The 23,147-nt window shown below is 54.8% G+C and overlaps 1 protein-coding gene across 2 annotated transcripts; it reads right to left on the bottom strand.

The window, feature by feature from the left end:
• Positions 1-2,524: 2,524 nt before the first annotated feature.
• AMOTL2 (angiomotin like 2) lies at positions 2,525-20,387 on the bottom strand. 2 transcript variants are annotated; one of them, XM_068967664.1, is made up of 10 exons: positions 20,226-20,387; positions 16,687-17,484; positions 13,727-14,012; positions 12,501-12,645; positions 12,040-12,132; positions 8,091-8,386; positions 6,787-7,094; positions 5,567-5,784; positions 4,882-5,043; positions 2,525-4,154 (listed from the first exon to the last, which is right to left on the bottom strand). In XM_068967664.1, the coding sequence occupies exons 2-10, from the start codon at positions 17,421-17,423 to the stop codon at positions 4,096-4,098; spliced, it is 2,304 nt and encodes a 767-aa protein (XP_068823765.1). In that variant the 5' UTR covers positions 17,424-17,484; positions 20,226-20,387; the 3' UTR covers positions 2,525-4,095. The 2 variants fall into 2 exon arrangements, with proteins under 2 accessions (XP_068823765.1, XP_068823774.1); XM_068967673.1 differs by having other exon boundaries at positions 4,882-5,040.
• Positions 20,388-23,147: the final 2,760 nt, after the last annotated feature.

Below are 23,147 nucleotides of genomic sequence, written 5' to 3'. Positions count from 1 at the left end.
CATTCCTTCCAAAGAACACCCAGGACTGATCTCCTTTCGGATGGACTGGTTGGATCTCCTTGCAGTCCAAGGGACTCTCAAGAGTCTTCTCCAACACCACAGTTCAAAAGCATCAATTCTTCGGCGCTCAGCTTTCTTCACAGTCCAACTCTCACATCCATACATGACCACTGGAAAAACCATAGCCTTGACTAGACGAACCTTAGTCAGCAAAGTGATGTCTCTGCTTTTGAATATACTATCTAGGTTGGTCATAACTTTCCTTCCAAGGAGTAAGCATCTTTTAATTTCATGGCTGCAATCACCATCTGCAGTGATTTTGGAGCCCCCCAAAATAAAATCTGACACTGTTTCCACTGTTTTCCCATCTATTTCCCATGAAGTGATGGGACCAGACACCATGATCTTCGTTTTCTGAATGTTGAGCTTATTACCATGTGTAAAATATAGAGCTGGTGGGAAGCTGCTGCATAGCACAGGGAGCTCAGCTTGGTGGTCTGTGATGACATACGGGGTGGGGTCGGGGGGCTGGGAGAGGATGTATATATATAGCTGATCCATGCTTATGTGCAGAGTACATCATGCAAAATGCCAGGCCGGATGAAGCACAAGCTGGAATCAAGATTGCTGGGAGAAATATCAATAACCTCAGATATGCAGATGACACCACTCTTACGGCAGAAAGTGAAGAGGAACTGAAGAGCTTCTTGATGAAAGTGAAAGAGGAGAGTGAAAAATCTGGCTTAGAACTCAACATTCAGAAAAAAGATCATGGCATCCGGTCCCATCACTTCACAGCAAATAGATGGGAAACAATGGAAACAGTGAGAGACTTTAATTTTCTTGGGCTCCAAAATCACTCCAGATGGTCACTGCAGCCATGAAATTAAGACACTTGCTCCTTGGAAGAAAAGCTATGACAAAACTAGACAGCATATTAAAAAGCAGAGACATTACTTTGTCAACAAAGGTCTATCTCGTCAAAACTTTTTCCAATAGTCATGTATGGATGTGAGAGTTGGATGATAAAGAAAGCTGAGCACCTAAGAATTGATGCTTTTTGAACTGTGGTGCAGAAGATTCTTGAGAGTCCCTTGGACAGCAAGGAGATCAATCCAGTTGATCCTAAAGGAAATCAGTCCTAAATATTCATCAGAAAGACTGATGCTGAAGCTCCAATACTTTGGCCACCTGATGCGAAGGACTGAGTCATTGGAAAAGACCCTATGCTGGGAAAGACTGAAGGCAGAAGGGGATGACAGAGGATGAGATGGCTGGATGGCATCACAAAGTCGACAGACATTGAGTTTGAGCAAGCTCCGGGAGTCGGTAGACAGGAAAGCCTGGCATGCTGCAGTCCATGGGGTCGCAAAGAGTTGGACACAACTGAGCGACTGAACTGAACTAAACTGAACTGAACTAAAGTGAACTAATAGCTGATTCATGTTGTATGGCAGAAACTAGTACAACATTGTAAAGCAATTATACTCCAATTTAAAAAAAAAACAAACAACCCAAAACAACATGGCTGCCGAGTCCCTACACCTACCCTAAAAATACTTCACTCATGGGCATGGCAGTGACTCTTCCCATCACTGGCCTGTTTGGCTGCCCACTGCCTGCCAGCCCACATCCTGGTGGGGAACCTTAGTGTGCCAACCGGCCCACAGAGGCAGGGGCTTTGTTTCTGATACAAGGATGGTTTTCTTTTGTGGATTGGAGTGGTATGCTTTGCTGGGCCTGGGGCAGGAGTGGTGATGCCACAGCTTGGGAAGGAGGCAGTGCCCAGAACTATGTCAAGCACATGAAGACCCTCTGCCAGTGTATACTCAGCGAAGAACCCTGTCTCTCCAATGGTCCCAGACAAGGACTCTGTGCTGGGTAGGGGGAGGGAAGGATAAAGCCACCTTCGGACACCTTGGCCTACTGTGGAGTAACCACAGCATGTTGCCAAACAAAGCTGTTTAGGACAAAGCTATCTGAGGAGGCTGCCCCTCTGCCGGACCCTCCCAGATTGAGAGAAATGTTCTCTGGAAAGTGGAAAGCCAATCACATCCTCATTCTAACCCTCCTCTTCATGCAGCCTCACAAAATTTACAGGAATTTTGGATCCTCGAAGAGATTACACTGTGTGTCCTCCAAGCTTTGCAATTAAGGAGGGACCTGCCATGCCCCAAGGTTTCCCACTACCAGAAAATGGAAACCAGCACCCTTCACTCTTCTCCTATGAGAGACAGCAGTTACCGAGCTGGTGGCTTATGGACATACTCTGGTCAGTGTTTAAGAACCAAGGCGCCCAGGAGCATAGGGTGGACAAGTTGGGGTGCAGCTCGCTGTTGAGAGCGGTCGGGACTATACATGGGAGGCCCCCTCCCAAAGTTCCTTCCCTCTCTCCTTTACCCCTCAGTGCAGTCTCTCACTTGTACAAACACAGTGCTTTTAATTAAAAAAAAATTTTTTTTTTATTAAAATACTGTTATACCCAGTGGAATGCAGCAGCAATCCTAGTACAGGGTGGCATAACAAAACAGCCATGTTTACATTTTAAATATTCACGATAACTTAAACATACAGACACACATCATGGTCTTTGGCAGAAAATGTTCACAGCACAAAAAAATACTTTAAAAAGAAATACCAAATATTAATCCAAAATATATTAAGTTGTTTTTTTTTCTTTCACAATATTTTTTTGCCTTTTTCTCTCTTTTTTTCTTTTTGTTTTGTAAACAATGCACATGAACCAAATGCATTTTTCAGTTTTACAGAGGGGTAGGGGGATTTAAAAAAATATGCAATTGTCCAGCAAATGCGAATGTTTAAAAAGAAAACTTGAGGAACCATAGGAATAAAATAACACATACAAAAACCTAAAAACAGTAAAAGAAAAACAAAAACAAAGACTCACGGAGAACTAAAAACAGCCGAGACAAACCACTAAAACCCACCAGTCACTCATGGGGCTGAGTTGGGAGACTCTTTAAGACCAGAAATAAAAGTCACTGCTACTGGCAGGCTGCCATCGGACACCTCACTCCAGTTCCCAAGCGCTGGCCCTATTTCAGGGTGCTGCGCACTGGCGGCTTGAGGAGCCAGCCTCAGGGCGCCATGCTGTGACGGGGGCTCCATTCAGAGGACCATTTGAGTCACGTCTTACAGCTCATAGACTAGTTTTCACCAGCCTATCTCCCTCTCCCAGTGCCTCCAGGGGGAACAAAGACTCTGATGAGAACAAGGCCATCTCTCCAGTTTCCTTTCAGAGAACTGGTGCTGGGAAGCCCACCATGGCAGACCTGTGTGGTGGCAGACTTCATCTAGCTCAGGGTTCATAGCCAAACTGACAAGCTGTCCCAGGGACAGGAGCTGTGGAGCCATTTCAAGAGGCTGGTGGTAGGTCCCTTGGGCATTTCAAACAGGGCTCAAGATGGGGATTAAGAAGCCAATATCCCGTGGATGAAGCAGTAACAAAATCCATGGACCAAGGACTTGAGAAGGGGAGATAGCTGGGAGGAACCGAGGCAGCAGGGCTGGGAGCATGGAATGAGGGGGTGAATCTGAAGCAGCCCACTTCAATCTTCTATTTCACAAGAAAGGGAATTATGTACAAACTGCACGGCACAGCCCAGTCCTCTCCACAGTACGGGTGACGCTGCGGCCTCTGCAGGACTAACACGCTCAATAGGCCGCCAAGATTCAAGTCCGGGTGATGCCCAGGAGGCAGTGAGGAGCTGAGGGGCAGATGGAGTTGGAGGGACCACACTGAGCCAGGCCTATTAAACCAGTCCACCTGGAGTCCATGGGCAGCCATCCTTGGAAATCAGCCACCAAATCAACACATCCCCTCCCTCCCTGCCCGAGTGCCCAGTGTGGGTACACTACTCCCTTCTGAGCTTTCAACTGCTACCCTGGCAGCAAGCCAGGTAAAGGTCCAGGCCTCATGCTGCGTGGGCCCAGGAGGAGCATGGGGCTAAGAAACAGGGTCTTCTGTGGGGACGGGTGCTCACAGCTCCCCTCTCCCATGCAGCATCCTGCTGGAACGGCTGTGTGGCAGAGGGCAGCAGGAAATGGTTCAGAGTCCCCACGGCACCACCTCCTTCAGATCAGTATCTCCACCATGTCAGAAAAGTCTTGGACTCTGGACGTAGCAACAGAATCTGGAGAGATAAGAGCCCAGGCACATGGCAACGAGGGTTACTAGGCTGCTCTTTTAAATCGGGTAACATTTTAAAGATAGGCTCTGTCTTCACCAACTTTTCCCACCTCAGCTGCCCAGGTCCCCATAACTTGGCCAACCAGTCACAGAGCTCTGCTCCCTCCCAGCTCTCCATCCAGACCATCAGCCTCCAGAGTGGAAGATACAAATGTTTATAACTAGGAACTGGTTGGAGGGCTTGGAGGGAGGGTGGAGAGCCCTGAGGGAGGGAGGCTGCCACATTCTTTTCGTGCCTGTGGTTTTCTGAGCCGGTGAGGCACAGGCAACTATGCAAAGGCTACTGTGAAAGAGAGCAAACACATTCAAGGGCATCTTCTCAAATTTCTCCTTCCGGGACTCTTAAAACAAAGTCTTCTAACTTGGGAGTCTTAAAACAAAGTCTTCTAACTTGGGAGTGCCAAGGTCCACGATCTTAAATGTTCAGATTGGCCATTAAAGATGTAAGGAAGACTTCTTAAGAGGAGATAAAAGGGCTTCCCAGGTAGATCTGTTTGTAATTAGGGTTTCCAGTTCCCCTATTCCCATATCTCTCCCCGCTACTGAGGTGGGTCCCACATTCTGCTCACCCTCCCTGTGTAGGGCTCCCCGTGGAGTGTGGGCAATGAGTCGGGGTGGGATTCACACCCCAGGGTGCCCTCAGCCCCCCACAAAAGTTGGGGGTGACTTACCCAGTGAGGCTGTTCTCTGGCCACTGCTGCACCCCAAAAGGCTGTCAGGCTCCAGGCTGTCCGGGGGGCCATCAGTCTGGGTGCTCCCATCCCTGCTCCCATGTTTGGCGTGGGCAGCAAGGGGAGCCACAGCCACAGGCTCCTCCAGCGGGGCCCTGTCTGCTAGGAAGGCAGGAGTTTCAGTTACTGCCCTGTCCACAGTATGTAGCCCCCATGAAGAATACCCTAACTAACCTCCTGGGGATGCTAGTTGCTGTTGATTTGCAAGAACTTTGATTACACTCCTGTTTCCACACAGGATTGGGTTCCAGAAGCTTGGAGCGGAAGAAGCTTTCTTAAAAGGTTGTAGATTAAATCTTAAAACAGTAAGGATTCCTGGATTTCTGTGGTGTCTGCTTAGGAGGAAAAGTGGAAGTGCTGGCCCAGAAGGCACCTCTGCAGGGGAAGCTTATTTTAACTTTGATGGTGAGTGGCTGGGGCCAGGGTGGTGGAATTTCCAGAGACAGGGGCTTCAGCCTGCCTTGTCACACCAGGGGACAGCTGCGGGCTGCAAGGTCACTAGAGCCAGAGTGTAAGCCGGCTCCCCTGGGTGAGGAGTTGGGACCCCTAGCTCCTCCGAACTTCAGTTCTGGAAGGAAAGGCCTGAGCACAACCTAGCCTCTGTTGCCCACCCATCTCCTCTCACCTGCAGCCAGCTGGGCAGAGGTATCCACCTGCTGCTCGCCGGAGGAGTGTCCTTGCCAGCCCTGGGTCCCCACTGCTGCAGCCACGAAGATAGATGGCACCGACTTGGCAGGCCTCAGGGAGCCTGGGGTGACCTTGCCAGGGTCTTTCCTGGAGCGCTGCTGAAGGACCTTGATCACGGCATCCTTCTCCAGGATCTGAGCATGGAGCACCTTTAACCTGAGGGGTGAGAGGCCATGTTTACATCTTCAGACCCACAGATCCTGTGGCTTCCGCCCTCCCCGCCTTGTGGAAGTTGGAGGGAAAGCTTTCCTTAAAGCCAGGCTGGGCTCTCCTGGCCTTGCAGCAGGGGCCAGGATGGGGCCTTCAGAAGTGCCATCAGAGCTCTGCAATGGGATGCTTTGAAAACTACCAGTGCCTGAGGGGCTGGGCCGTTCCCACACCAGCAAACCCAGAGATAGGTTCTGGGTTCATCTGATGACGGTAGTGGCACAAACCCTGTCCTAGAGGGCCATCCCCAGGGCTGTTGATCAAGGGAGCTAAGTCGACTGCTTGTATTTTTGAGCCAGGAAGAGGTCGAATGGAAATCCTGTGGGGCCTCTGATTTGTCTCTCGAGAGAAAATACCAGCTCCCCACAGGCCAGGGGCCTAGGCCACATTTGTTCTGGGGTGGTACCTGGCATGTAGGGTAGGAAAGTCTAATTCTCTGATTTACATGGTGGGAGTGAGGGTGCAGGTAGAGGCCTGAAGCCTCGGGTATCATCCATGAGTGGAGTCTCTTGGGCAGACCAACAACTTGGTTGGCACCTCTGAGAAAGAATAGCCTGTAATGCCAGCTGGGCCTAAAGCAGGGGGTCAGCTCAGAAGTAGGAGGGATTGTTAGGCTGGGCGGAGTGAGGGGTGTTTATCATGGATTAAAGACCAGGCAAAGAAAAGAAATGAAGTCGCTCAGTCGTGTCTGACCTGTGACCCTATGGACTGTAGCCCGCCAGGCTCTTCTGTCCATAGAATTCTCTAGGCCAGAATACCGAAGCGGCTTGCCATTTCCTTCTTTCTCCAGGGGATCTTTCCAACCCAGGGACTGAACCCCAGTCTCCTGCACTGCAGGCAGACTCTTACCCGTCTGAGCTACCAGGGAAGACCTAAGGCCCAGGCAAGGGCTGGACAAATCCCACCCTACCCCTACCCCCTGCCCCAGGTACCCGGCCTGCAGTGTCCAACCTGCTTTCCATCTCCTGATGCCTGTGGCCGCCGGTGAGCAGGCCCTCGTTGAAGCTGCTGCTGGGCGAGGGCTGGGGCGAGTGCCGGATGAGAGTGGTGTCGCGCTGGGCGGCGGCCGTGGCGGCCGCATCCATGGCGAACTGCCTCATGGCACGTTCCTCCAAGTACTTCTGTTCCCACTTGGTCATGTCAGCTTCCAGCGCCAGCACCTGCTCCTCCTTCTCCCGCAACTGCTCCGACAGCCGCAGTGCACTGAGCTCCGGGGTCCCACCACTGCCACCGCCACCTCCGGGGGGGCCTGCCTGTCTCTGCAGAGAGAGGGGTACCGTGGTCAGGGGTGGAGGGTGGGGTGTGTTGGCTGCAGGTCCTCACTGCCACGTGAGGAATCTGAGGCCAGGGCTTGGTCAGCTGGCACCACGCACTCTGCACAGCCTGCTTCCAGCTGGAGACAGAGGGGAGCCACAGGGCCCCACAGCCTTGCCCCAAATCCTGTGGCCAAGGGTGCAGAGGAGATTGGGTTTGCTTTGGCATAGTGACCATATACACTGCCCTCCAAACTGGGGAAGGGGTGACTTAATCACACAGGAGAACTGTTGTAAACAGGACAGACCCCGGCAATCCAGGAACTCTGGTCACCCTGCCTCTGTGGGAAGGGTGAGGCTAGGGGTGGAGATAGGACTCCATCTGGTCTATAAACACGAGAGCTGTTTACACAGTCCAAAGCGAGGATAAAGGCCCAGGATCTGAGTGACTATCTTCCCCACCTCCGATCTTGGGGAGACATATAAGAGCTGGCTAGTCCCCACTCCAGCACTCTTGCCTGGAAAATCCCATGGACAGAGGAGCCTGATAGGCTGCAGTCCACGGGGTCGCTAAGAGTTGGACACAACTGAGCGACCTCACTTTCACTTTTCACTTTCATGCATTGGAGAAGGAAATGGCAACCCACTCCAGTGTTCTTGCCTGGAGAATCCCAGGGACGGGGGAGCCTGGTGGGCTGCCGTCTATGGGGTCGCACAGAGTTGGACACAACTGAAGTGACGCAGCAGCAGCAGCAGCAGTCCCCTCCACTGCAGCTCCTGAGAGACTTTCTCCAGAGACCAAGGGTGCCAATCCTAGCTGCTGCTGAGGATAGAGGCCCAAGGCTCGAGTCCCTGAGGTCGGCACATGGTCAAGGGGCAAGGCTTCTGCTGAGACTGATGGGCCAGGAGGGGACTTCTGTAAGGTTGGCCCAGGTGGTCCTAACTTTCCAAGAGGGCTTGGCCTGGATCTCAACAGGGGCTCCTGGGGTCTTCCCAGCTCACCTGCTGTGCACGAAGGGCCTTGAGTTCCTGCTCCAGGCGCGTCCGCAGACGTAGCTCCAGCTGCTCACGCTTCTCGCAGGCAGCCTGCAGCTGCCCCAGGGCCTGCTGTAGCCGCTCCACCTTCTCCACGTAGGCCTGCTTCCTCCGTAGCTCCTCTTCAGCTCTTGCCGCGCGGCCCTGTGCGTTGCTCAGGGCCTGCTCCAGCAGCTCGGCCCGCCGCCGCTGGTCCTCGATGGCTCCGCGCAGCAGTGCCATCTCCCGCTCTAGCTGCTCCTGCTCCTGCTGCTGCTCATAGCCTGCAGCGAGAGAGGGAGGGGCCCGGTCAGGGGCGGCAGCTCCCTCGCTGCCCCACAGAGCACCCACCACATGCCACGCTCTGTGCTGACCGCTGCTCAAGCTTGATTGCATCTTCTCAGTAACACAGGAGTTAGGTACCCTTATTAACCCCGTTGTATGGGCCAGGAAACTGAAGTTTAGGTTAAGGCCTGAGCAAATGGGAATGTCAGACCAGGACCCTTGCAGTGATAACTGGGCCACACTGCTTCTCTGCTAGGACGTGGCCTTGCCGGGAGAGAGCAAGAGACACTGTCCGCCTGTGCTGGGTGTCACACCTCCAAAACACATTCACAACTTCCCTCTAGCCTCATGGTGATACTAGAGACTGGGCAGGCAGGAACCGCGGTGCCCATCTGCAGATGAGAAAACAGGCTCAGGTGGACTGTCACGTGGTCATCATCCAAGGGGGAGAAGCACCGTGTGCTGCCCCAGGAGTCAGGCATCTACACATCTTATTCCCCTGAAGCCTCCAATGACAGTCTGGGATCTGGGATCCCCACCTTCAAGAGGAAGAATCATAGGAGGTGAATGGTGCCACCAGGTGGGGATCGAAGTTAGCCTGCCTCTGAAGAACCAGGCTGCTTGGCTATGGCGTGAGGCCCTCGTACTCAAGAGGCCTCAGAGCTTATTCTGTGAAACCAGGCACCCCACCCCACCCCTAGTGTGCAGGCTGCCTGCCTTGCTGGAAGGCAGAGGGGGACCTGTCATGGGGCCTGCCTGATGGACTCTAGAGCAGCACTGTCACAGCAGAGTGGAATTTTCTGCTGTAATGGACTTGCTCTACGCTGTGCCAAGCAGGGCAGCAGCCACTGGGCACATGTGGCCAGTGAGCACTTGCAATGTGGCTAGTGCCAGGGAGGAGTCAAATTTTTCATTTTACTTCATTTTAATTAATTTAAATCTTTGGGCCACGTGTGGCTAAATACCTATCAGATAGGACAGTATAGACTCTGGAACAGAAAAGAATTACACAAGGCCCTGGGGCAGAGAAAGAGGACACAGGCCACCCAGGTCAGCTCTGGTTCACTCTGAATTTTCGAAGGCTGGGCCCAGGCCCACCTCATTCTTTGGGGTGAAGGGAAAAGTTGGCGAAACTCAGTAACACTGGGCCTCTCATCCTGAGCTGGCCTGACACCTGAATGGGGACTGGGACTTTGGACCCAGAGACAATGGCCCTGCCCTGGGAGGCTTCACAGAAATGGACAGCTTATAGAGTTAGCCGGAGGCTGGCAGCTCATCCCAGTCATAAATGGTCCCATCTTACAGCCTCAGAATCTGAGGTTCGGGTGAGAAGAAACTGCTCAAAGGGGACTCGGCTGGGAGAACCAGGCCTCAGGACTCACGGCCAGATGCCCAGGGTGGGCAGGGCCTGACCAGAGCTGGGAGTCTGTACTGCTTGCCTACTAGGAAAGCAGATAGCACAGGTGATCGGGGCCACAGTCTGCTACTAGCGCTGACTCTGGAAAACAGGTGAGCTCAACCACAGACACTTTCCCTGAGGATTCTTGCTTCTGGATGTCAGGAGCAAGGAAGGGTAGTTTGGCTTTCCTCAGCCCTTGGGGTCGGTACCAAGGGCCCAGCCTTTGGCTTCCAGAAGGTTCCTGCTGCCTTGCACACCTCTAATACCCTGGTGGCTTCCCTCGTGGTTTGGATAGTAAAGAATCAGCCTAAAATGCAGGAGACTCAGGTTTGATCCCTGGGTCAGGAAGGTGCCCTGGAGAAGGGAATGGCAATTCACTCCATTATTCTTGCCTGGGAAATCCCATGGACAGAGGAGCCTGGCCAGCTACAGTCTATGGGATCACAAATAGTCGTAAGCGACTGAACAACTAACACTTTGAAGACCCTGGTAGAGCTCGGAGGCTTGAGACCTTGGCCATCCCCAGCCACCAGGATAAAACTCTGGGGGGAGGGTGCCGCTGTCTCCAGGCTGGGGTGGGAGCAGATTCGAGAGACACAGAGGGGGGCCGTGGGCTGGGGAGCAGTGGAGGGAGCAAGAGGCCTTCCATGGGGGAAGGGAGGCCCCACCAGCAAGTCCCAGTCCCTTTGTCCCACAGTCGCTCCTCCCAGCGTGGCGGGCGGGGCGCAGTCAGGAGTGCGGGGGGAGGGGGAGGCGCGCGCAGCGGAACAGCCCGGGCTCAGGAATGCCCGGCATCCAGGTCACCCGCCGCTTCGAGATTAATGGCTCCAGGCGGGAGCCAAGAACAGCCCCACTCCCCAGGGAGCGGAAACGCCTCCAGGCTGGCCAGCCCCGGGCCCCTCCCCCGCCTGCTCCCAGGAACCCGCCGTGACTTCCTTTCTTTGGCAAAGCCTGGCCCCATTCTGCTCCTTTCCAGCAACCCATCCTCTCTGGACAATGATGAGACCCCCCAGGGCTATCCCCACCCCCCAGCCTTTACCACCATCCCCTCCCTCCCAGAGGCCTTCAGTCATCTCCTCCTGCCCACCCTCAACCCTCAGCCCTTCAGTGTTGCATTCCCCCATTCCCTTTGGGGGCCACCCTGTCCAGGCCTGAGCCCTGCTTGAAAGGAGGTAGGTGCTGCTAGCCAGAGCTCAGTCTTCAAGCTGCCTCTCTGCTTCCAGACACCCCCAACCATCTAGCTTAAGCTCAGTAAGCTTTTGGAGGGGTTCCTCCTTCATAGAAGGCATCCTTGTTCAGACATCAGCTGCCCCAGTGCACTCCTTTGCAAACGCTCAAATATCACTATAGCAGGCAGTAAGAGCATAAAGGAGGAGCTTATCAATAACTGCCTCTCTGATGGCTACAGCTTCTTCCTACTATTGAGTTGGTGGCTTCCTTTGTCCCCCCTTCCTTCAAACTGCTTCCACCTCCACTGGAGCTATCCTGCTGGTGCTTCACCTGCCACCCCACAAAACCTCTCTCTCAGGGTGCTGGGGACTGCCCCCCCCATCGCTGGCCTCCAGGGCCAGGCCATGCTTGTTCCTTGGAATCCATGGTGGGAGGACCCTGCTCCTTCTTCAAGCTCCCTACCTCTCATGACCTTGTGCTGGCCCCTTCCTGGCCTGTTCCCTCTCTGCTGCACACCTGCCAGGGGCTCAGCATGGCTGCGCTAGGGAACAAATGAGTGACTGCATGTGCCAGTCAACAATGAACTCATCCGCTCTTCAAGAAGCCTTTGACTATCCTTTTTAGGGGATCCCTCCTGACCTCCTTCTTTAGGCTGCGGTGTTCGTGAGCTCCATTTTTGGCTGGTGCCAACACTTGTTATGGCCCAGCCTCACCATGCTCCCCAGCTTTCCACACGTCCACGCCCTGGGAGACTCAGACTCTTCCTTCTTTCTCATCCCACCTGTTTCCAGAGTGCTCGGCTCTCCTCAACTGCTTCTAGAGGACACCGAACTGACGCTCAGCACACCTCCCCAGCTGTCCCTCTACCCCTGATCTTCCCAGTACACAGGGAACCAGATCCTGCTCCCCTTGGGAAGCCGCCCCTCCCGAGTCCAGTCCAGTGATGGGTGCATAGTGGGCATTCAGTAAACCCACACTCCAAGCCCTGCTTTGGCAGAGGAGGCCAACCCTCCCTCAAGAGGAGCTCTCCTGGTTCCACCAGCCACACCTCTGCTTGGGCTCCTGAGTGGGTCCCCTACTTACTCTGAGCCAGCAGCTTGGCCACCATGTCCTGACTGCCTGCCTGGGCCTCCTGCGTCTTGCTTGCCAGGCGGCGGTTTGCAGATTCTAATCTTTCTGTTTCAAATGAAGAAAAGACGCTTTAAGGAAAAAGGTTTGAGTGCAGGTGAAGCTGCCTGCCGAGGTGCACCCCTCCCCAGGGAACTGTCTGTCAGGCTACATTCTCCAAGCTGGGGGTGGGCTCATAGGGAAGCCCCGGGTCACCCTGGGCCACATGGGGGAGAGCTCCAGGAGGGGCCCCAAGGTCTAGAACACAGAGACAAGCATCTATCGAGGTGGCCCCCAAGGAGTCTCAGCCGAGTCCCCTTTGAATTGATTTGTACTGTTTTCGCAGAGGCAAGAGATTCTGAATGATGTCCTAGAACAGTGGAATCAAGCTGTCCATAGGTGGTCCCTGTCCCTCCACCTGTGTGAGCGGTCCTCACCTCTAAGATCCCGGTTGAAGTCCTGCAGCCGCCTCATCTCACTGTCCATCTTGTTCCGCATGGTCTTCTCCAGGGCCTCTCGCTTGGAAGAGGCCCTTGTTAGGCTCTCGTGGGCCTCGGAGAGCCGTTGGATTTCGCTCTCCAGCTGCAAGAGGCAGAGAGCAGAGCTGAAGGAAGGGGAGAGCTCCCAGGGTGGCAATGGGATCAAGGTCCCCTCCTTAGGCCAGGGTTGATTGCTGACTCTCCATCAGAAAGAGTGAGAGAGTAGAGACAAAGCCACAGCAGAAACCCACCTAGCCTGAGAGGGACAGGCTGCAGCCTGTGGCCTCCAGAGAGGGACCAGACTGCTGGAACAGGCAAGCCAGGGTCCCTTCAACTGTCCCAAGGTGCTGAGTGAACACAAGGCCACGTTCTCTGGAAGGAGCTGCATCCAGGGTGACTGAGGGCAGCTCCCTGGTGCCTTGTGTCCAGAAAGAAGCATTTTCCTTTTCTTTGGCTTCTAGTGAGAAATTTGAGCACAATGGACCAGGATCAGGCACTGAGGCTCCAACTGGGGTCTGTGGGGGTGGACCTATCTTGGAGACCACGCACAGTCACAGAAAGCCTAAGGCTACCTGCTAAGGCTGAGTGCACAGCTGGTGCCCCTTCACTCAGAACTCAGCACCGGATCCAGCCTGAGCTGCCTGGAGTATGTGCCTCTCCAGCCATCCCCCAACAGGGCCAGCCTGGCCCCGGATGCCCCACCCACTTGGCAGCGGGCAGGTTCTGCACGTGCTCCCAGCTGGCCCGTGATTCCAATAAGTCGCTCGTTTTTTGCCAAGAGGAGGGGCTTTCTCTGTGACCAGGGCTGGCCTGGAACAGACTTGCTGTTGTGTGGGGGATACAAAGGGCTCTCTGTGGGAGGTGTCCACGGGAGGGGGCGTGTGCAGGGAAAGGGTGCGACCATGATCGAGTCGGTGAATGGGCTCTTTCTAACCACCACTGGGCAGCAACTGCTTGTGCTCTGGGCCTGCTCTGCCGGCTGCTCCCCAGCTGTCTGGAGTCAGCCAGGAAAGGGTGCAGGAGGGATGGTGGGCAGGGGGGGTCCCCCAGGGGCAGCTGAGAAGCCCAGCCAGACCAGCTTTTAGACTCCTCTGCCTCCCTTCTGACAGCCCCCTCCCTGGTCAGCCCTGTTGGGGTTCCCTTATTGCCCCCTGCTGCTTCTCTGAGGCCTCAGCAGGGCTTACCTTCTCAATGCGGCCAGCCTTCTCCACCGTGCTTTCCAGCTCCCTCTGCAATCTCTCATTGTCTCTCTGCAGCCTGGCGTTCTCCCTTAGCACAGTCTCCATCTGGGCCAGGTGGGCACCGCCTGAGGTGGCCAAAGAGGCCTGGGTGCTTGCCGGGCCCTCCACCCCAGGAGGGCTGAGGGCGGCCAGGTGTGGGGGCGGGTGGCGCTCCTGAGGCTGCTGCAAGTATTGGTACTGCTGCTGCTGCTGCGAGAGGAACACAGGGGGCACCTGGGCCTGCAGGATCCTGGGGGACAGAAGGGACGGTCCTCAGAGACCACGGAGCCACAAAGAATTGCCCTAGCCCTCCCAGGCAGACAGCTTTCCTGCAGCATTAGGCAGTAACCTCTAGGCAAGGCCTTTCCACATGGTGTCCCCAAGACCCTCAAGGGCCAGGGAAGCAGGGCTGCAGGGCATTACCATCAGCACACTTATTTCATGCCCAGCCTCCTGTGGTCCAGGCCTTGGGGATCAGCCTGAATAGTCCCAGCCATAGGCAGCTCTTTTTGAATCTGGAGGTCACTCATCATGACTGAAACTCACAACCTTCCAGGCCCCTGGGCCCCAGCAGCTACCCTGTGTCTGTTCTCACTGCTGGTGTCAGGCCCTCCATGCACACCTGCCCACGCAGCACACTCGCTTCTTCTCCCTCCTATTTTGAGTCCCGTCACCCCTTGAAGAAACATTTTTAGAAGACTGTGGCTAAGGTTAGAGTGGTGAGACAGATGTCAGGCTGAGTCTGGGCTCCAGTCTGACAGATCAAGCATTCAAATTCTGGCTCCAGTGTTTGAGGCCATGGTGCATGGGCCCATGCTCAGTCCGGAGGGTGAGAGTCTCTAGCCTCAGGCAGGTTGTCAGGTCACATCTGCCTGGCAGAGTGCTGGGCCTGCAGTGGGCATCTCCACAGTGACAGCCTACTCTCTGTCTCTTCTCGTGGAGACCACAGCCTACTCTCTGCTCAGAGAGTAAATGTGACCCGAACAGTGGATTATCCAGGGTGAAGGGACCACCTGTGGACTATTACAATAGCCTGAGGTTAGGGACAGTGTTCTCCTGGCCTCTGATACTGGGGTCCCGTGTCAAGGTCTTCACCCTCAAGGTCCCACCGTCAAGCATGTGGGGTCACACAGCTTTTCTGGGGCCCTGTGGCTCCGATGTAAGAGAATTAGACTGCCTCAGTTTCACCAGGAGCTTTCCCAAGTCCCAGAAGCTGCAGATGAATCCATCCCCTCAGAACCCATGCCTGCCTGTGCCCTCATCCTTCCCCTTCCAGACTCGAGCTCCCCTGCTCTTCTTAGACCCAAGGCTAAGTCCCACCGCCAGTTCCCAGCAAACAATCTTCACCAGATTAGCTGAAGGAGAAGCTGGCAGATGTATTTCTTTTCCTGTCCAAGGTAGAGCTTCCAGTGAGGGCTGAGAGGGTACCCCACTGGAGTGTACGATCTCCCCCTGCGCTGCTGAATGTGGCTCCCTCCAACCCGCTCCCCTGCTCCCGGCCAGGCAGACACAAATGGCATTCTTTGGGGATGACTGGGCTCTCCGAGAGAATGGAGCCTCCTTTCCTTCACACTTGCTCCCCACCCCCCACTCCCCCACTTTTTTTGTTCTCCAGCAAACAGTCGACTTCCTTTCCACGACATTATCTTTTCCTGACAGGGCTCAGTGAGCATGGTCCAAAGAAGAAACCACGACTCAGCTTCTGAAACTCTTCTAGGACCAAGCCCTGAGAAGGGAGGTAAGGCAGGGGGGCCTTGAGGCTGGCAAAACCCCACAGGCTCAGTCCTCTGGCGCCTCCATTCCAGAGCCATCACGTCACTCATTTCTCGAGAGCAGAGAAAGGCATCTTTCCCGGGCAACGTTGCACCGTGGCAAAGCAGGTGACTAAATGAGGACTCAGCAGGCACGAACAAAACCAGACTTGAACCTTGGGACACCAGAGGAAGGGGGTCTGCAAGCCTTCAGGCCCCTCCACCGGGGTTTCCTGGACCCCTGTGTGGGGGGTGGGGGGTGGGGGGGAATTAAGGGCGTGTGAAAAGGGCGTGTGCCAGCTTCTCAGGAGAAGGTCCTGGGCCAAACGAGAGCCTCATTTCTAGCAACCTTATTTCTGGAAACTCTCTGGGCTTCCTGCCCCTCCTGGGAATCCCTGCTTCCATTCATGCCCCTAGAATCCATTCTCTACAAGAAACAGAGGAACCTTTTTGAAAAGGGACGCCAAATCACATCCTCTAAAGGCTTCCCTTTGCTCTCAGAATTAAAAGCTGAGTCCCCTCCACCCCCCCCCCCACACCCCTTCCCTCCCCCGCAGCTACTCTGGAGCCTCCACATAAAGGGGCTTCTGGAACAAGAACCTTCTCCCAGGCTCCTGCCCCATGGACCACACAGAACATGAACGGAAATGAATGGCAGTTCCAGGGCAGCTCCCGCCCCTGTGTAGGGGAGGAGAGATCTCTACGGAGGCCATCTGGTCCTTTCTTTCTTGCCCCCACTTAGGAATGCCTCCCAAAAATCATGGACAGCAAGGAAGAAAAGACTTCTTCTGTTTCTAGAAGCTTCCAGAGGAGGTCCCACCTTCTTCCCACTTAACTTGGGAAAGATTCCCAACTCTAGTCCTTGCAAGTTCTTTCTGAAATCTACCCTTTAGCTCCCTGCTCTAACTGACAGCCCCTGAGAACCCTAGTTACTTGAAGGCTACAGCCAATTAGGCAATGGTGTCTGTCTCGGAATTAAAGCAAGGGATGCTGCTAAGTTCTCATGTGACCCTGGCCAAATCCCTCTTTCCTTCCAGCATTAGCTCCCATCTTGGGAGGGAGAGGGTATCATCAGCCTTCCTCTGGAGCTCACCAGCCTCCTGGAGGCTCTTCACCCTGGGAAAACTACACTGGAAGGAAGCCAAGAGCCTGAAGACCGAGGTGGGCAGTTACCTGACTTCCGCATGCTGGAAGTGTGGACTGCCACGGGCACGGTACCGCGGGTCAGTGACGGCAGAGGTGGTCTCGTGAGCTAGCATGACGTGTGGGTACTGAGGTGGAGGTCCTCGCGGCTCCGGGCCCTCGGCAGTGGGGGCGCCCCTGGCTAGGGGGCCCTGCTGGTTGCGGGCCAGCTGGGGGAAGCTGTGAGAGGCACTCATGTGGCTGGGGGTGCGGGCCCCGTTCCTCTCCAGGGACAGCTGCAGGAGTCGCTCGCTCAGGGAGCGCACGTGCCCGTGCCTCAGCTCGCGCAGGGCCTCATCCTGCCTCCGGCTGCCTCCCGGGGGCCCGCGGGGATCCCGGTCCCCCACGTGTGGCCAGGGCCCCGCCTGCTGGGAGGCATAGTACTGTGAGTGGGCTTTGGCCTCCTCATAGGTGGGCAGCTCCTCGCCCTTGCCAGGCTGCGGGCACAGGCGGTAGAGGCCGTTCTCTGCCAGGTGGGTCTCGGTGCCCTGGTGCTCCTGGCCCTGGGGTTCCTGCCTCGTGGCCTGCTGCAGCACCTGACTGTCCTCTGGTGCCATGATCTCCATGGGGGCCTGGGGGCTTCCTGTGCCCCCAGCCCCGGCCCCACCGCGCAGGGCCTGTTGCTGGATGGCCAGCAGTGTGCGGGTCTCAGTCAGGTTGCCATAGCGCAGCTGTTCCTGGATGAGGCGGTGCAGGACCGTACCTGAGGAGTCTTCCAGCGTCCTCATGCTCCCTGGGCTTGCACACACCCACCTGGACAAAGGCCAGTGGCACCTGGCCCCAGAGCACCTGAGGAGGAGAAAAAGAAGAGCACTCAGTGGGAGCACATGGGAAAAGTGGGGACTTTCCATTACTGTCTGATGAAGGGGCACACATGCCCGTCAGACTGCCAATGCTGCCACCTGCTGATTAAGGCAAGTCACCTAACTTCTGAGCCTCAGTTTCTCCATCAGAAACAGGGAAATAATGCTAGCTTCATGGAGTTGAGAATCAAGAGGCAATGGCTATTGAGCTCCCAGTGAGCTGTAAATCCTTGGCAAAGGACTGCCATTATAATCATATTCATGGAGGCTTACTGTGCCTAGAGATACCAGGAACCTAGACACCAGGAACCTTAGGCTCCTGTAGTCAGCTTCCCATCAGAGAGCCTGATGAGAAAGTCCAGGGCAGGCCTAGTTCAGCTTTAAACACTAGGCTCTTGTGTCTCCTGCATTAGCAGGCAGATATTTTACCCCTGCACCACCTCTGCTTTATCACAGGTGATAAAGCATGAGTCCCGCCCAGTAGATGTGGTAAAGAATCTACCTGCTAATGCAGGAGACACAAGAGACATGGGATGGATTCCTGAGTTAGGAAGATTCCCCGGAGTAGGAAATGGCAACCCACTCCAGTATTCTTGCCTGAAAAATCCCAGGGACAGAGGAGCCTGGTGGGCTACAGTCCACAGGGTTGCAAAGAACTGGACACAATTGAGCATGCATGCATGCACACACCAGCCCGGTAGAAGCCCTAGGCAAACAGCCCCCACAGCATGAAGCATGCTTGAACCATGGCCTTGGCACAGCTAACTCATAACCCTTTACCCTGCAGAGCCCTCTCTGTCATGGGGTGACCTTGGCAGTCACTCTGCAAGGTGAACAGGAAGGAGAAAATGCATCTGGATCGGTGAATAAGGGATGAAAGATGAGACAGACTACACCAAGAGTGGTTTTGCAAAAGGAGGCAAAAAGGTGCCGCCCATCAAGGTTTGTGGGCCAGGCACACAGTCTGTGCACTGACAGTGAGCGCACACGTGCTCCAGGAAAAAGAAAGGCTGGCACGGTGTCTCTGATTTTATGATCACCACCCCAGCCACACACACACTGGCTCCTTGGAAGTGCCTGCTGGTCCTCTAGGTACGAGGGGATGGGCACTCAGCATCTCTACATGGGTAAGACTGCTTCAGTTGACTGAAGGAGTGCGGGAGCTGCAGGCACCCGGGGCTGGTGACTCTGCAGGGAGATTGTCTTCTGAGGAAGGTGTTCCCTTCTGAGTCTGTGCTCCCAGTGGCTCATGGCCTGGAAGGCTGCCCGCCTCACCTGGATTCCTTTCCCCAGCCTTCTCCAACACAAACCTCCAAACTGGGATTCAGGGAAGACCAAACAAAACCCACACCTCCACAGGTCCTGTGTATACAGGAGGACAGTGGGAGGAATGTGGCCCCTCCTTTGCCACAGAGCTAGCCCCAATGCCCGGCTCCAGTTAGGGCTTGGCTGGCTGGCAGAGCAGCCATTCCCAACCCACTCCCTCCCCCCAGCTGCCCAGAACTGGGGAGAGAGAGAGAGGTCTAGAGGACATCTCGGTGTTCAGATTTCCCCGGGACCACATCATCCCCCCTACCCCATCCCCCCCCCACACACATACACACAGGGGGCGCACACATACACACAGGGGGCACACACATATACGGGGCGCGCGCGCACACACACAGAAGATGCAAGACTCTAGAGTTACCTGAGGCAAAACAAACAGGAATCAATTCGCCCTAGCGTTTCATCCACTGGGCATTTCCTAAGTTAAACACTGTCTGGGCTGACTCCAGCCGAGAACCGGAGAATGCAGTTTTCCGGACAGATTCCAGCCCTCCTCCTCCCCCAACAGTGTGCCTGGGAGCAGGGAGCACTTCCCGCGCCTTTCATTACTTGTTTGTCTCAGTCAAATCTCTCAGATGGACACAGCTAAGCTGTTACTAAAATCCGCGCCCGCGACCCGGATCGTGCACCCCTGCTGCGCTAGCGCGCTGGGCTCTCTGAAACACCCGCTTCGAAGCAACCACACAACTCCGGCCTTTACCTTGGCTCACTGTGGCCCAAGGAACCAAAGCGAGGGTCTTTAAGTCAGATCGCACCCCAGCCAGGGATCCCGCCCTACCCGGACTCCTGGCAGACGACGAGCACCCTGCGGCCGCCGCAGCGCCTGGAGCGGACGACGGTAGCCGTGGTCCGGAGAGGTCTTTAAGCGTCGTGGATCCGCCTCCCCCCTCACTCCCGAGCCCTCTTTGTTTTCCAAATGCCCCAGCGCTGACGTCACCGGGCTGGACGGCAGGCTGCATTCTTTCTAAGTGAGAGCCAGACCGTGGCTCCGGAGAGGATTTTCCAAGGAAGACAAAGAGGAATTCTTGGGCTAGTTAGGGAGGAAAGACACCTGTAACCCCCACCCCCGAACCAAATTAGCCCCCGGGCCCTGCAACTTGAGCTCCAAGCGGCGCCTCCTTCCCAGATCCGTGCGCCCAGACACCCACTCCTATCTGCCCACGGGCTGTCCCCTCCTTCAGCCCCAGCGGACCCCCGCCGCCTGCGAGAGCTCCCAGGGGACCTGTAAGGCGCCCCAGGACGGAGCTGCCCTCGCCCCGCCGGTTGCGGGCAAAGGCGCACCGCTCCTGGAGGACTCAGGGTCCGCTCCGCTTCTGCTCCCTCTCCCGGAAAAGGCTGGGCTGGAGCGCGTCTCTGCAGCCCCGTGCGCTCCCCAAAGCGCCAAGAGGCCTTTCTTACCGCTGCGGCCAGCGAGTGCTCCGAGCGGTCAAATCCGACGGCCCGGCCCGGCCCGGCTCAGCTCAGCTTGGCGGCAGAGGTGTGCTCTCGGCAGAGGCGCCGACGTTCTGGCGGCTTAGCCCCAGCGCGCAGCCCCAGGGTCGGCCCGCGCCGGAGGCGGCTGCTATGCCAGGAATGTGAGAGTTTCAGGTTCCCCCTCGGGATCAAAGCGAACCACAAATAACCTCGTAGCGCGCCGCCCTCCTCCGCTCTCCGCCTCCTCCAGCGCCCTCCTCCCCGCCCCCGCCTTCCTCCGGGAAGGCGGCGCTGTGGACCTGGCCGCCCCGGCCTCCTGGACTCTCTGCGCCCCTCCCCGGCCAGCGACCTCCGCTCTCCTTAGGAGCTGCTGGCATCTAGGCCCCTTACCGCCCTCAGCCCCGTACCCGGCCTTCCTCTCACTTCTCCAGCTCCACCGGCTGGACGACACCGAGAATGTACGTGGCATGCCCTCGAGAGAGACCCTGGGTGTTGCTGCTGGACGTGGTTGGGGGTGAGAGGGGCTTGGTGTGTGTGCGTTGTACAGTGAGAGAAGACTGGAAAGATGTCCATATCTGCCCGATCCAGAACGTGCCCCAAGCGAAGAGATGACTCTTGCTTCCAGCCGGGAGCCTCGCTGGTTGTCGCCGGCTGCAACCTTTGAATTGCACTTTTATTGTTTACAAACACCTTCACCAGCCCTTTTCGGATCTGTCTCCACAGGAAGTGTGAATCTGGGATGAAAAATCTTCCGGCTAATTTGACCCACTTTACCAGCTGAATCACCCGCCGCCAGGCGATCTGTCCAGCTCTTCCCAAAGAAGGTAGTAAGGGGCACCCCTTTACGGGTGCCAGCACCCGCTTACCGCCTGGTCATCCCGCCAACCTTCCAGTCATCTTGCCAGGGATTTTCTCTTTTTTATCATCCCTGTCTTATAAATGAGGAAATCAAGCCTCAGAGAGATTAATTAGCTTGCCAAGAGTCACACAGAGAGTAAGTGATGAAGCCAGGTAACCTGTGGGCTGCTTGGCTTCTCATTCCCAAAACTTTTCCGTGGCCACCAGAATCCAGGTTACTGCAGTGGACAGGGCAGACTCTGGGAGCTCTCCTCTCTCCATCTGCTCTTTCTCTTTTTTGGTTTCTTCGTTTCCCTCCACACCCCTGTCAGCCAGGGGCCCCCTCTTAGGTCCACTGTTGTGCTCCTGCTCTTCCTTCTCTGGATGGAATTCTGTCCTCTGACCCTTCCTCCCCAGCCTTTGGCACTAGGCTGGTTCATCTGCACCGGTGGAAACCCCTTCTTCAGAAAGCCTGCTCTGCCAGACCCTCCCCACCTGCAGGCACTTCCCCAACTCTGTGTGCCATTCCTGGGCCCTGACCACACTGGGTCTCTCAACACCTCTATGTGTAAAGCCCAGGCTCCTGTCCACCCTGAGAATCAGGGCTGACTTTCACCCCCAGCCAGGTCCTCTCTGCCGCCCCTCACTGTGGAGTTTGCAATTGCCCGATCTGCTGGAGGGGATTGGGACAAGAAAACTTGATAAGTTCAAAGAGCTATTTACTAGCCAGGGACATTGTTAATTTTTAATAAAACTCTCCCCCAAAATGTGTGTGTGTGTTTGTGTGATTTACTTGGAAGCCAAATATTGTATCTCAAACACAAGAGTACCTTGTTTTAGTGTGCTATGTTTTATTGCACTTCATAGATTCTGCATTTTTCACAAATTGAAGGTTTGTGGTACCATTTTTTTCCAGCAGCATTTGCTCACACTGTGTGTCTGTGGGTAATTCCAGCAATAGTTCAACTTTTACTATGTTTGTTATGGTGATGTGTGATTTTTGGTATTGCTATTGCAAAAAGATTATGACTTGGTGAAGGCTCAGATGATGAGCAATAGAGTATTCTTTAGTTAAGGTTTGTACATTGTTCAGTCCAGTTCAATTCAATTGCTCAGTCATGTCTGGCTCTTTGCGACCTCATGGGCTGCAGCATGCCTGTCTTCCCTGCCATCACCAACTCCTGGAGCTTGCTCAAACTCAAGTCCATCGAGTTGGTGATGCCATCCCACCATCTTTTCCTTTGTCATCCCCTTCTCCTCCTGCCTTCACAATCTTTCCCAGCATCAGGGTCTTTTCCAATGACTCCGTTCTTCGCATCAGGTGGTCAAAGTATTGGAGTTTCAGCTTCAGCATCAGTCCTTCCAATGAATATTCAGGACTGATTTCCTTTAGGATGGACTGGTTGGATCTCTTTGCTGTCCAAGGGATTCTCAAGAGTCTTCTCCAACACCCCAGTTCAAAGGCATCAACTCTTCGGTGCTCAGCTTTCTTTATAGTCCAACTCACACATCCATACGTGACTACTGGAAACACTATAGCTTTGACTAGACAGACCTTTGTTGGCAAAGTAATGTCTCTACTTTTTAATATGCTGTCTAAGTTTGTCATAACTTTTCTTCCAAGGAGCAAGTGTCTTTTAATCTCATGGCTGCAGACACCATCTGCAGTGATTTTGGAGCCCAAGAAAATAAAGTCTCTCACTGTTTCCATTGTTTCCTTATCAATTTGCCATGAAGTGATGGGACTGGATGCCATGATCTTAATTTTTTGAATGTTGAGTTTTAAGCCAGCTTTTTCATTGTTTATTTAGACAATGCTATTGCAACACAGCAGACAGCAGTATGGTGGAAACATAACTTTTACCTGCTCGGGGAAACCAAAGAATCTGTTTTATTGCAGTATTCACTTTATTGTGGTGGTCTAGAATGGAACCTGCAGTATTTTCAAGGTATTCCTGAAGTGACTGGCTGAGAAAAATGGAAGAATATGTTATTTGTACCAAGTTAGGAGATATTTGACCATCCAGGGACCACCTCACCTAGAGGAGCTGTGGCCCACATGCTACTGTC

The sequence above is a fragment of the Capricornis sumatraensis genome, chromosome 1 (assembly GCF_032405125.1).
Source record: "Capricornis sumatraensis isolate serow.1 chromosome 1, serow.2, whole genome shotgun sequence".
Taxonomy (NCBI): Eukaryota; Metazoa; Chordata; class Mammalia; order Artiodactyla; family Bovidae; genus Capricornis; species Capricornis sumatraensis.
The sequence above is the reverse complement of the archived record's forward strand: the minus strand, read 5'-3'. Positions and strand labels throughout refer to the sequence as shown.